Source organism: Pyxicephalus adspersus, chromosome 7, assembly GCF_032062135.1.
Source record: "Pyxicephalus adspersus chromosome 7, UCB_Pads_2.0, whole genome shotgun sequence".
Taxonomy (NCBI): domain Eukaryota; kingdom Metazoa; phylum Chordata; class Amphibia; order Anura; family Pyxicephalidae; genus Pyxicephalus; species Pyxicephalus adspersus.
The window spans coordinates 47496707-47512063 of NC_092864.1; the positions used below are offsets into that span (position 1 = coordinate 47496707).

The 15357-nt window shown below is 36.3% G+C and overlaps 1 protein-coding gene across 1 annotated transcript in view; it reads left to right on the forward strand.

Moving 5' to 3' along the window:
• The window catches only part of METAP1D (methionyl aminopeptidase type 1D, mitochondrial), a gene marked incomplete in the record, with an annotated part of 60338 nt that overhangs the window by 21604 nt on the left and 23377 nt on the right, over positions 1–15357 (forward strand). Inside the window, 1 exon segment of the mRNA XM_072418334.1 lies at positions 11351–11514. Within this exon segment, the coding sequence (XP_072274435.1) occupies positions 11351–11514 (164 nt within the window).

A 15357-nucleotide genomic window follows, 5' to 3' on the forward strand; every position in this document is an offset into this window, starting at 1 on the left:
GACCAATAATACCATGTATTGGCCACCTTCCTGCCAGTGCCCCGAATAGAAGATGTAAGGTCTTCCGTGCGTTGGATCTCATTGACTCTACCGAGCCATGAACCAATTGTAGGTGGATCAGGGTTCTGCCAGTAGGCGGCTATACAGGAAATAGCAGCCATGATTAGGTGTCTGATAACTGAGCTTTTATATGCCTTCCATGAAAATGAATTGTGTTGTAAAAGGAAAAAAGCCGGGTCATCTGGAATATCCTGGCCTGACACTATGGACCGGACAGTGACCCAGAAATTCCTCAGAAGGGGACAATTCGAAAATGTATGCAGTAGTGAGCCTTTCTCTGTCTGGCACCTCCAGCAGCGGTCTGATACATCTGGGAAGATGTGGTGTAGTTTCTCTGGGGTGCAGTACCACTGTGAAACCACCTTAAAGCAAATTTCTTGGTATCTGCTAGCAATGGACGCTTTATTGGTCCAATAAAAGATATTTTCCTTTTGTTCCATAGATAGCGATAGACCCAAATCATGACCAAGAAAATGTAGGTGTGTAGTCGGGGGTGGTATTTGTAAAAGCCTATAAACAACAGATAGAGCGAGTCTGATACCCCCCCCCCATGCATAATTGTTCAAAAGGTTTGCAACCCCTATTTAATGTACAGCCCTGCGTAATATGATGGCACTTAATAAGTCAAGTTTGACAATAATTTTATATATTTCATGGACAGAACTGTTTTAACTTTTGTTAGGAGGAGACACAGCCTACCTGCTGAGTATCTTTCCACTCCCTTGATATTTATCTTACCTTATGCACCTGGCTGCTGGACTTGCTAAATTGCTTTTAAAAAACTGCCTATAGTTTTATTTTCTGAATAGCCCCAAAGTAAAGCTTGTGAAAATGCTAGCAAGTTAATCCCAGTTTCCAAGCAACTCCCTATGCCTAACCCAAAGACATCAGAGCATTAGATGGATGTTGCACAATATAGCATAAGGTTAAAAAAGGCTACAACCCTCAGAATCACTAGGAAAAATCTGCTTAATTCGCTAAGATTCAGGTTAAAGCTATGGGACACGATCACATCTGGTATAGTTGCAGTGTTTGCAGTATTCCATTTGCCGTTCATTGATTGCCTTTCTGTTTTAAAGGCTCATCTCCAGCGAATTCTGAATGTGTAGAAATTGAAAGATGTTTACCAATATTTCCATTATAGGCAGCATAACATTTTTCAGCTTCTTTTATCTATTTTTGACAATACAAATTTTTCAGCAGATATTTTCTGCTATAAATGTCCCCAGACAGCAGAATGAGTTAGTTGACGGTGTTTTCTTGCTACACAAAAACACCTATTTTTATTTCTTTGCTGTTTTTTTATTTCAACCCTGGACTTATTCCAAGTAGACCTGGGCTTGACATGAATTTAAGGCTGGAATCAGATGAACTGAGATCAGTGTTGGCCTAAGTGAAATGTCAGCCCCATCCCGCTATGTGTCATGTTTTTGAGAAGGTGTAATTGTTATTGATCCTCTGTGTAGTTAATGCAGAGCCCTGCAGTACTGAGCAGCTGCTGAGGATAGATATGTATGAGATGAGCAGACGTGGGGGAAAGGCTGCATTTTTCTTTCACTCTAGCGAGATTGATCTTCCTCTTCCTGCTGATTTGGAGTAGGGCCTGTCATTATCTTACTCTGTCATTAGAGGCTACATTGGCCTGTGTATGTCAGTCTATTTGGACAGCAACTCTTTTTCTAGCAGTGTTCCCTACATTTATTAAAATCCCTGAAGATAGTGTTGTGTTCCATTTGCAGCAGAAGAGCCTTTAACCCTTCGCTGCAGAATAAGGTGCGGGTTTTATGTGTCAATACCATGGTTAATGGATAAGAGGTAGTGGAGGGCTTTAACACATGACAAAGAAATTGAGGGAAGCTTTTTCTCAGCTGTATAAATAAAGTAGTGATGCTGTGAATAGCATCCATTTATGAGTCTGTTATATATATATATATATATATATATATATATATATATATATATATATATATATATATTTGTATATATATTTGTATATGGAATAGACTTGCAGGAACATTCTTCTTTTGAGACCAAGAACCTGACCTTTGATCTGGCGAAGATACACTTTCGTCAGTCAACCTGGGTGATCCAGCAAACCTGGAATCGATCTGGTCCAGGATTGAAATACATTTGCTAACAAAAATAGCAAACGACTTTAATGAAATCCATTTCAGGTTTGCTGGATCACCCAGATTCACTGATGAAAATGTATCTTCTTCAGCCCTGGAAAGCTTTATTAAATCAGGTGCAAAACATAGGGCCTTGGGCACATGTTTATATTTTCCAGGCTTCTTTTGCTTCTTGAATATAATCTAATTGTTAACAGCTCTATGTAGCTCAAGCCAAAATTCACATGCACAAAATAAATTACTTTTCACAGTTCTTTATTAAATGGTTATTTCTGAAGTTTCAGGTAAATAGATACAGACAGGTTTTTGCTATTCTGTCGTTCAAAACCCATAGAGTTTTAGGAATTCATTGGTATTAAATGTTTCAATGTAAAGGCCAGAAAAATTTAAGAAGATAGTTATAACAGATATAAAAACAAGTTTAAAATGTGTAAACCATGCTAATATCAATTTCTCAATCCTCTATTTTGGACATTTGCTACATAATTTCTTTAATACAGCCACTTGATCTCACATGCCACACTTCATTATTTTCTCTATTCATAATATTTTATAAAATGATGGACACTTTTACAGGTTGTTCCTAGGTTTTGGTTTATTGATTATCTAATCTATATAATATATACAATCACATATATAAGATTCTGATAGTTATGCCTACTATACAAAAATAAAAATGGAAAACTGGAGGTGTGTAACAAATATTTATCAATGATTACTGTTGCATTGGGGACGCATGTTTTTTTTTTCTATGATCCTCAAACCTACTGTTAAATGTCTATTTTTTATACTATTACTTTAATATTTATACTCCATAAAAATATTGCAATTAAAAACACAATTTAAAAAATGTATAAACAAGAAAAGTAGATTTAGCACTGACCCACAAACAATTATCCTACAGTACCTCCATGCTTCAAAGCATTTATTTATTGCTTTTTATTAATCTTAAATTAAGAGTTGTAGTATGGAAGTCTAAAATGGATAACAAGGTAAAGTATGTGTATTAGGGATTCATATTCATATGTCTGTCATTTGCCCCCTACCTAATGTACAGCACTGTGTAATATGTTGGCACTTTCTAGATACAATTTATTATTATTATTATTATTATTATATATCTTCATGGACATGGACTTTTACCTTTACATGACACCATGATGCATGGTTAAGGTGACCATGTGGCAGGCGTATTATAACTAAGGAGCTCCTTGGATTTTTGAAATGTTGTACATGTTCAGTTAAATGTAACTTGCTATTATCTATTCATAATTCATTTTTTTGACGAATGTCATATTATGCAAGTAATTAATATCAAACATTTTGTTAAAGCAGAATTCCAGCTTTATAACCCCATCTCATGGATTTATGAACAAAAGCCTGGCACTGGGCAGGAAGGTTTTAAGTAGATAGGTACATCTTCTTGCACCAGGTGCAGAACACATGGCATGAGGTATGAAACAAGCCAGCACTTATAGTATGTAAGCAACTGTTGGGTAAAGGCACCACAATGAATGGTCCCATATCCTATATTCTAGGAAAGTTAAGGTCAGGATAGGCAGTGCAGAAACAAGAACAAGAACACATGTGCATTGTTTGTATGTGCATCAGGATGCATGTATGTCCCAGAGCTCTGTTCATATCATCAATGTAAACTCTGAGGGACATTGATTGGTGGTCCCTAGATCCACAACATTCATTTTATCATGATAAAAAGAGCAGTTTGAAAGCATAATTAGTACAAAAATTATATTAGTTGTTTCTTACATGAAAAAATTGGACAAAAGTCCGATGAGAATGGGCTTTTCTATAAAGGGAACTCTAGAGAGAAATGTGGGATTTTCAAGAAGACACAAATGGGGTAAGCCCCTTCAATGTAAATCACAATACTGTCTGTGTAATCTAATATTATTGCTAAAAAAGCAGCATCAACAAGAAGAGAGTGTCTGCCAAGACATGGACTCTGCCACCTATTAGGCTACAAGCAGAATTTATTAAACATTCATGTAAAATGGTTAATACCTGACAAATGATTCCTGGAGCACTATGGAATATCTAAAGTGGCAACATGACAGATACTTGCAGCTTGAGGTTTAATCCATATGACTAAAACCACAAACAGAGCTGTCAGTCACTGCTGTGACATAATACTTGTGGATACCTTTTAGCTTTATCTGTTGAGTCTGATTTATTAAAGCTCTCCATGGTAGGAGATGATACACTTTCATCAGTGAGCCTGGGTGATCCAGCAAATCTGGAATAGATGTGGTCCAGGATTGAAAACATTTGCTACCCAATAGCAATTGACTTTTACCAAATCCATTCCAGGTTTGCTGGATCACTCAGGTTCACTGAGCCTTGGGGAGCTTTAATAAATCCGGGCCATTCGGTTCAAATTTTTTTTACTATGAAGAAGTTTAGAAGAGGCAAAGGATATATGGAAAACAATTTTTCTGCTGGCTTAAATGATGGGCACAACATGTGATATTTTCTTATTTATCTGAATAAAACCATGAATATCCTTAAGTTCTTTTAATCCTTGCTTCCAAGCACAATAAATAAAGACAATAAGTATAAACCACTATATATTTTTGTAAGTTGCAGGCAAAGAAAGTTAAAATTCTATGGACGATTGTATAATCAGTTTTGCAAAGTTGGTGACTTTTGTTCTGTGCTGTGTAAAATGAAATTCCTCACTTAAAAGAAAAAGGTTCTATTAAGTTAAATTGAATGTGAACGTTTGAGTTTATTTTACATTCTATGTTAAAAAAGAAAGAAAAAAGAAAATAGACTTTGCGTGCTGTAGTGTAAGAACTTTCCTTGCAGGAATTAGTATTTTTCTGAAGCAGTACATTGGTGTATCTGTATCAGTTTACATTAGCTGTAATTAGGCTGATCATCTTGCTATGCTGTCTTCTGTGTTTGCGTATTTTCCCCACATCTGGCTTTTTTTTTTTATGCCCCTACGGTTTTTGACGATGACAAAGAGATTTTCCAAAGGATGTTTAAAAAAAGACTGTTTCTATCACTGACTGGGAGAGGTCAACAGACGCGGCTACCTATTACACCCGAAAAAAATAAAATAGTTAAGATGGATTAAGGATTTTGTCAGGAGCAGCAAGTTATTTTTCTTTAGGGGAAGATGTGATTGCCTTGGTTTAAAATTCTCCAGCCAAGGAGTTGAATGGGATATTTCAGGCATCGGAAGCGAATTTTGCCTTTGGTTTGATTAACAAACTTTGCCTTTGGCTACATTAACTCAGAAGGCCGGAGTATGCAAACAATGCCTCCTTACATCAGTACTATGGGAAGACAGTTCAAGATGTTTCCACATGTGCAGCTTGGGTTGGCCTTTTGCTTCTCAAAGTTTAAGCTAACCCCCCTACAGTTGATTTATGATCTCCAAATGGCTTTTAACTGGATGTTTTGTCTGGGTTTAGATTGATATTAATCTGTTTTCTGATAGATCTACATTATTGAGTACATTGATCTTCTTGTTAGAGACATTTACCTAACTTGGCCAGCCAGGCTTGTTTGGTAAAGTTCTGCTGAGTTTATCATTTATGTCTCTGCAGAAACAATGTGGACTGTTTTCTGAGATTAATGTGGAACTTGAGTTATAAGTTAAATTTGAAAAAGACCCCCCCCCCCCCCCATATATCCACCTTTACAACAAGGGTTAATGAAAAAGCTGACCTCAGATAAGATGTTTTTGCACCAACCTTCCAGTCCCTCAGCCCACTTGTTCCCTATGGGTACGTTGGACATAAAACTGTACCTGTACTATTCTGCTGCATAGATTTCTACCTATACATAAGCTCATGGGTGGATTGAATGATCTGTGCAGTACGTGGGCGTGTTATAATGGAACTGCAGCCAGGCTTGTGGAAATTTATATTTGCACATATTCATAAAAACAGTTAAGAATCCTCTCTACCTTACATAGCTCTCACTGACCTGTGTAACTGCAGCCTTTAAGGCATGATTCATCCTAAAAATTTGTATAGCATTTATAACAGTCACTTTATCTCTGTCTTCTAATTTTTCATGGAAAAAGGAGAACAGGTGAACAAAAAGAATGGAGAGAGCAAAGAGGTGGGACACCTCTTAAAAAGTTCACTGCTTCTATAGTCATAAAAAACAGTAATACTTACCTTATCTCTTGTTCCCTGAGGTTTTAATGTAAATTTAATCTTTAGCCAGTTTTTGTGTTTGATAATTTGCCATATGTCAGTCTTCTATAATTTCTTCCATATAAAATGTTCTACTTTCTGGGTAAAAGACCTATACCAAGTATAGAGGCTAATAAAGTCAGGGAAAAGGTTTAGGGCATCACCACCACTTGTTCCTGGTCAATGAACAGTGTGGCAGTGTGACTTGGTAGTGTGTCTTCCACATGTATTTGGAAAATATGCCAAACCTCTATTTTTACCTTTTTTATTTTTACTGGCTAGTTTAAATGTGTGCTAGGGACACCCTATGTATTGCATTAAGAAAATAGCACAGGTAGGCGTTCTAGTCCCTTGTGCATTGTTGGTAACCCTCAAATTTTTGAGTTGTGATACTTCACTTCCCAAGTGTGACTGGTACGCAAATGTTTTGTAAGGTTAGTAAAGATCTGACAAGTTTATGTAGAAGAAGATTTCTTTATAATGACTGATTCAGAATAAACAGAAAATTCCATCATTTCATCCAATGCTTCTAAAAATGTACACTGTTGGTGGCAATGGAGAGTTCATACTAAACACATTTGGCCTGATTTATTAAAGCTCTCCAAGACTGGAGAAGATAGACTATTGTGGGAGAACCTGGGTGATCCATGAAATCTGGAAATGGATCTGGCCGAGGATTGTTTATGTGGTCCAGCATGTTTATTTTGAGAACCTTTTTGGAAAGGTTGCAATATTGACACTGTAAGTACTATCATTTATTCATAATAGTCATTGTGCATGGTTTATCCATAATTACTGATCGAAGCCTTAAGTCTATCTTCGGTCACTACCAATACCTCATTGCTTAATGTAATTTGACCTGACTATTCATGCAAGTCATTTCTGCTGGTATGTATGAGATCAGTGGTTAGAGTATATAGGTTTTATTTGCTAAATAAAACATCTGGATCTGTTTTGCACATTGAACTCACAATTCCAACAATGTAAAAAAATGTCAGCATTGGACCAAGCTTCTTTTCAAATCTGATACCACCCATCCTGCTCCATTATTCTATTTCAGTATTGCAGTTTTGATTTGATTTAAAATACTTGTAAAATATATTTTCAGAGACTGGTGGTAACCTCTTAGAAGTCAGAATAATGCCTCTACTTCCAAATGCCTCATATAATCCACTGTGCAGACTGAAGAGTACAGTATGGTATATTGAGACATATTTAGATTTTTTTTTATATCTCCTGGGTTCTGCAAAGTTAATATCTCTCTGCAATACTTTCTTGTTATGTTCCTACCTACATTGAAGCTTTCTCTCCCAGCAGTAACAGGGACTTTCGACTCCTCTTTTGCAACCTTCATATAATGTGTGAAAATCTCAGAGGGAACATAAACACTACCTTTAAAGTAGCTACCTAATACTGAAGAACCGAATTCCTATATCCCTAAGGGCCATTTTAGACCCACAGTTGACTGCAGCTTTCTGTCTCAAGCTCAACTGTGGTCCCAATGTTTCCTATTAAAATTAATGGGAGGATACCCAGTCTCATCTAGCCCTTTCCTCCCTAATCTTTCTGGGCCTGATTTATTAAAGCTCTCCAAGACTGGAGAGGATACACTTTCAAATGTTTTAGAAGAAATCCATTCCAGGTTTGCTGGATCACCTAAGTTCAGAGTTGAAAGTGTATCCTCTCGAGCCTTGGAGAGCTTTAATAAATCAGGCCCTCTGTCTTTTTCTTGATTTCAGTGCTTTTTATCATGAAGGATCATCATCACATGTTGGCAATTCCTCAGCTTTCTTTTTTTAAATTGTTGTGTAAAACACCCTTTTACCCCTTGCACCAATGATGTTCCCGGAAGTACAATAGGTATGGTATAAAAATAAGTATAATTTTATAATTAAATGAAAGTATAGTAGAGGGTATACCAGGGAAGACAAAATATAGGCGGAATAAACTTCCGATGTAACAACTATTTTTTTAGATGATTTATTTATAGAACAAACATGATTTCTTGTTTAAACATTAAACAATAGTTTTGCCTTTGTAGAGAAAATGAAACTTGCTGTTAATACTAATTGTGCATCAATCTTTGTGGTAGGGGAACCTTCTTTGAATGTGCCTAAATATTAAAACATGTTCAAAAGACATTCATATATCAATCCACAGACTGGTCCCTTTTATTTTTGAGGCACATAGACCCATCAATTCCAGACTGTTCGTATCCATTGAAGGCTATCATTATTACCGGCCCTGTATGTGTGCTGCTGGCTGCTCCTGTGGGCTGCACCTTTATAGGTGCTAAATTAGATCTGGATGACTGACAAGGGGCTATTTATTGACTTTACGTGATGAACTGCAAGGGACTCCTTTCATTTGTCGACAAACCAAGGCTGTGCAATTAGAAAGTCACGAAATACCTAATCCCTAAATATGTAAGCAGTCTGGAAAGTGTTATTAGCCTGCTCTGACACAAGGCTGAAATGTAGATTACAGTTGATTTTAGCTTCTTCCTATAAACAATAACATTGTCAGTTTATAATACTTCTAAGACATTAGATTGTAAGCTCCATTGGGCAGGGAGCTTGTCTCTTGCTGTGTCATAGTTTAGACTTGTTATGCAGGTTTGACATCTGCAGCTCCCATTCATTCTATAGCACTGTCTCTGCTTTATCAATAAAAATATCTATCTTTTCAAAACAACCAGCAAAAAATTTGCAAAAGTTGTGCAAAAAAGTTTGTAACCTCCCTGCACATGGAATTATGCATGTTTGTCTTCTAAAATGCGATCTGGAATTTATCTACGTTCTAAGAATAGTAAATAAAAAAAGACTGTCTCCATAAGTAATGCACAACATGTTATATTGCCATATGGTATTTAGAAGATTGCTAAAATAAGGTCATTGCTTTTTTTCAGTATTTCTTCTGATTTGGCAATAACTTTGAACTTTTTTTTAGTTCAGTGATGGCTTGGCATTCTGCTATAGTATTGCCTGATACAACCTGCAATTTCCTATCCTTTTATTGATTAATGTTGTCCAGGTCTTTAGGCAGTGGAGCATTTGTATATTGGCCTGTAGTCTTGGGAAGGAGATCTTGTACTTCCTTCCAAAAGATTTAAATATCTGGGCAACTTTATCACATGTGTATGAAAGTTCCCTCTTCTTCATTTCCAGCACATACTGTCACAATTTGGGTAAAGTTTATGCAGAACATTGAGTCATGAGCGCATCTTAAATTTGTTTTCCTGGGTGCTGGCTTTTATCGACCCCTTCATTGTTAGGTCTTTGAAACATTTTGTTATGATATCTGGGTACTGTATATTTAGGGGAACTAAACCCAAAACTGCAACTTAGCTACAATCCCGCAGTGCAGTCCGATCGCTCTGGGGGTGTCCTGCATCGGGTCCTGCATTCGTTCCGGAGCCAGGCACGGGATCGGGTGATGTAGGATGAAAAAAAAATTTTGCCAATCTCACTGCCCATGCGTGCGATCGGCAAATTTTTCTTTTTGCGCAAAAGGCTCCTTCTGCGCATGCCTGACATAGGCATCCCAGGAGGCTTTGCGCTCCCATTCACTCTCGACTGCCTAGGCGATTGAGAATTAATTAGAAAGCGGTGCTGCACACTTTTTTTTTTTTTCATTAAAAGAAGGGTGTTGCATTCAGGTAAAAATTCTGTGTTTTTTTTTTTTTTTAACATAAAAGGGTTGTCTACCCTTTTAAGTAAAGTGAAAATTGTGAGTTCAGGTACGTTTTAACAGTCAGGAACATGTGGGAAAATATTAGGAAACACCTATCACTCCTTCCTAATATGCTAATGATTGCTTAAACACAGATTAACCAGGAAAAAAATCTGCTCCTATAATGCAATAGATGCAATCAGCATAATGTAGTGCAGCAGTTGGCACAGACACAATACTTTTTTGGAGATTTTATCTTTTAAATTTTTATTAGCTTCTATTGTTAGGAAATTAGGCAAACTTGGTAAAGTACAGTACAGCGCACGGTCCACTTATAATGCTCGGACCTCACCCCCTGTAAATTCACTGGTTATAGTCTTGAATTGGACCTGTAAAGAAATTTTACTTTGTCCTTTCCTTATCATTGTCTTCTGCATTGCTGGGTGTGATGTCACAATCTTTTGGGGTAAGTCTTGCAGAATGCAGAGCAGGCCAAATCTAACTAGAAGACACCCCAATCTAATGAAAGAGCATCTTGTGAGATTTGAGCTGCAATGTATTCCCAAGAATGTTGCTGGAAGATAGGTAAGGTAGGTATAAAAAAAATCCACCCTTCAATGCAGTTAGTTAGGCAGCAACTTTTGCAGGGGAAGGAGGCCCAATATTATAAGCAGACCTTACATTTTACTGCATGCTGCAGAAATAGTACTGCACATAGTATTGCATTGCATGCAGTACTACTATTACTACCCCCTCCCCACCCAAAAAAGGTGTAAAAATTTGGCTTTTAAAATAAAGGAATGTTTAAGCCCAACAATATTAAATATAATGTACCAGTTTTGTACGCAGTGAGGCAAATTTTACACCTCCGTCATAAATTGTTTATTGATGTCACTATATCATTGTATGACACCCAGGCAGCCAGCATTCTCAAAAAGAGGGATCGGGACTTAGTCTTTCATACATTTCAGGTTTCCTGGAGATGACCTCCAAGTAAACTGCTAAATATGGAGCATGAAAAAGCTGTTTTACTGTCTAAAAGATTTCTATCCACTGCTTGTGCAATCACATGTGTAAATAAAAAGATACTGCCCATTTTTAAAGAAAAATAATAATATTGAAATTCAGTTACTTTATGCAACAGAACTATTTTTATAAAAGATCACTGACATGATTGTTTTTTTTTTTTTCCCTTTATAGTGGAATGCCGAATTACTAACCCATGCAAAAAAAAAATTACCCTTTACCAGGGTGATGTTCAGCTGGATTATTATATATGTATATGTACGTTAATCTTTCACACTTTCTTTCTGTTAGGTGTATAGTGGTGGATACCATGGGGACACCTCTGAAACTTTTCTTGTGGGGAATGTGGATGAAGGTGGACGGAAGTTAGTGGAAACCGCTAAGAAATGCAGAGATGAAGCAATCGCAGCCTGCAGGCCGGGAGCTCCCCTCTCTGTCATCGGAAATACAATCAGGTGAACTTACAGTGTGTGGTGACAAGCGGAGGGGAAGGCTGGCAGATATGACAGAGGCTATCCTAAAGCTGGTATAAGCTGATTATATGTTTTATGATTTATAAACTACTATTTCACTGATGCCAGGGTGTAACATCCAGGTTGTACTGTTCCTTGGGTAAGAAAGGTTTTTTAAAAAGAGACTTACCCTTGGGTCATTTAAGATAACTACATAAAAAACAAGATGTGACTAAAACAGCGAACTCATATATATTAGACCTGCCTGCAGACATCTTTGGGTGGGAGTGAGCTGCAGGGAAGAATTAGCAAATGGCCTGCAACCAATACAATATGTTGAAAACTATACACACTTTAGGATTAAACAAGTGAAAACTTAGTGGCTCATTGTGCTTTGTTGCTTCATTAAAACGGTTAGATAAAGGCAAAATGTTGTATGCTCCAGAAAAAAAGAAATGATAAAAATAAAAAATAAATCACAGACAACACAGTTTTACACTGATTTTATATATATTTATATATATATATATATATATATATATATATAATATTCCCAGGTTGGTGTTATTTATACTTGATATTGAAGTGAGATCAAAATATGCAGATGTGGAGGAATATTAGCAGTACAACCATACATATATTTTCTCAGTTCAGATTATGGCTGCATATAAATAATATAAATATTAAATAGTGTTACATTAAGCTAAGTTATTAAGATTTTTATTATGATAAGACCATTTTTATCTGATGTCACCGACCTAATCTATAATACGCTTTGCTACATGAACCTTTAAAGGGGTTTCTGTAGAAGAAGAAAATGTATACAATGAGGCAAAAAAGTTGATGTATCATTTATATGTATTTATTGCTATAGAAATGTTGTAACTGATTCTGAATCTAACTTTAGCAAAACGTCTTTGGGTTATATCTCTGAAGCTTTTATTGTAGACTTTGCACAAAATTGTGTTTTTGACAGTTTTAAATTATAGGCTAACTATCATCTGAGGGAAAAAAAAGGATAGTGTCTTTTTCTTCTTTTATAGGAAATGTTGAATCAGACCCCTGCTGGGAAGAGAAATTTAATGCATATCTCACTATCTTACTATCCATGAATATAATGGAATGGAATTCAGAATGCAGTTTTATTTTTGCAAAAAGGATGAGTCGATAGGTGCCCCTCGTATTTCCGAACACCTAGGGTTCAAACAAATTTGCTGGTGGTGTTCTTGCTTTTTAACAAAATGTATTCTTATGTGGAAAGGGCCAGCGAGTACGAAATTCTTATTCAGGCATTGTATGGAGCTCTGCATTCATAGCTGTGTCTAAAGGGCATGTCAGCCTTTGATTCTTTCTGAGAGGTAATTATCCTTTTCCTGTCACGGAACAACAAATGATAGCTAACTACACAGGCACATTTGCGGTAGTCACATTCATCAACTGCAGAAAAAAAATTCAATCTAATTGTGCAACCCAGCTGCACATGAGCTTTTCAGCATATCTGTTGTTCCCTCTTTCTCTATATTCCTCCTTCCACCGTCTATTTTTTAACTTTTTTTCCTTTTTTTTTTTTCTTGTTCATTTTTTGTCTATTCCTCCTTTTTTACTCTGCACTTTCTTGTTAAAGTAATTTTCTCTTGTGGCTCTTTTTTTCTTTTTTTTTTTCTCCTTTTTTTCTTCTCCCCCCATTGAAGGATATGAATGTAGAAAATTATCACAATTACTCATATAATTGAGCCTCTTTGTAGCAAGTGCAACTCCTGTAGCCTTTCTCCTTCATGAAAATGGTTTCATTATAGGGTTTTTCATATTCCCTGACACCATCTACACAGAGGAACGGGCGCACAGATGAGATGTTCTCGGAACAGTGCGGATCAGTAAGGTCACAGTAGGAATAATTAGCTCTGCTATGGAAAGAGCTCGTAGGCCTTTTACCGCTACATAAATGTACTGTCCGTGGCTTTTAGTCGCAGAAAAAACTTACTAACAAATGGAACTCCCGCCTACTACTTTGAAAAAAAAATTTGTATCAACACTACAATTTTCTATCATTAAGACTAATAACACAGAGCCTGCTATACATCAAGAGGAATAAAAAGAAAAATCTCACATTCAAGTGGCGGCTGGGTGCTGACCTTTGTTCCCTTTTTTTTTTTGTGTGTGTGTGTGTGTGTGTGTGTACGACTTGACAAAAAAAAGAGGGACCCACACACTACGCCAACACCCAGGTGAACAGATAAAGCCCTACCTTTTTTTTTTTTTTAACAATGCCCTGGCTTATTCCTGTCTAGAGGAATACATTTTGCATATGCTCTGAATTATACAAAGCTGTAAAAAGAAGGAAAAAAAATCATGCAAAAGTTCTGTGAATATAATGGCAAGCAGCATTGGATTTCTGATGAGAGACTACAGAGACCTCAGTCGCATAATGTAAATATTAATAGGGGGAAAAGGAATAATCTAGCAGTAAAAACAAATGGATCCGAACTGGTTCTCATTTAAATTTCAACAGGCGGGTGCCATTTGTTTTGTGTCATTGTCTAGAGTGCTTAAATGGTAATTGGTCGTTTTTTTTTTTTATTCCAGTCACATCTAATGAATATTCTGATGCTATAACTGTGCAATCTGTGTGATGTATTCCATATCTGAGGAAAAAAAACAAAACAAAAAATAGTACTCTATTAATATTAACCTGGCAAACTGAAACATAACACCTTGGTGCTTCCTGCAAAGACCCTGTCACTCTTTTATGAAATTATCACTTTAGAAAAGAATAAAAAATATGTTGGCACACATTCGAGGCGACATGATAACATGACATTTGTTCTTATTGCTTATTATTGACTACATTATGGGGTGGAGACTTAAATTCATTTACATGATCAGCATTTTTTGTTATTCATTTATGGAATACCATGGGGTATTTTTTAAGTATTTGTATAGTGATTTATTGAAGGAAAAGTGCTTTTTTTGTTGCATGTGGAATGAGATGAGCAAATGTACTTACTTATGTACGGTAAAAAAAATGTGTTTTTGTGATTGCAGCATAGCACTAACAACTATAATAGCCGTCAGGAGCCGTGTATACTGAATGCTTGTTATATTACACAACAGCTTTCGAGACGGTTAATATGGTGCACAGCAGAAAGTCTTCCTATTGGCTGCTGGTTGTTACAGTACTTTGGAAGTACAGTACTTTTTAGCTCATTTGCCTATGTTTACTTTTTGTCTTTCAAGTTTATTAAAGTACATTAGCACATCTCAATTTTTATTTAAACCTATTAGGGAAAATTTCCTCCCCCATTCTTTTATAACCGTGTTCTCCCCAGAATTCTTTTTTAGCCAGGTAGGAAAAAGATGTAGGCGGGTGGTAAGCCCTGTATTATGACCCAACTTTTCAATTACCACCAAAAGCAGGTGGGTGGTTACTAAAAAGTGCTGGGTGGTATGCCCAGCTAAAAGGGGCTGGGGAGAACACTGTACAACAAATTAAAAAGCACTTTTTGTTGAACAAATCACTGTCATGGCACATCCTTTGTTGGTTTAGTTTGTTTAGTTTGTTTAATCTTGCCAAACATTTATTTAACAATGGCATCCAACATAATTTGATCAATTATAGTTGGAACAGGATAATTGCAAATAGATAATTGCTATTGCCCATGTTTATGTTTGCCTCATTCCATCTGTACATAAATAGTTTCCAAATCAAAATGTGTATAAATATATATACCGTAATAAAAGTAACATGATTGTAAGGGTTGTAAAATAAACTATGTACTTTTGGTTCAATAAGAAATTTAACTTTCTATTGCTGAAGCAATTTTACTATTAAGCCATGTGTAATGCTAT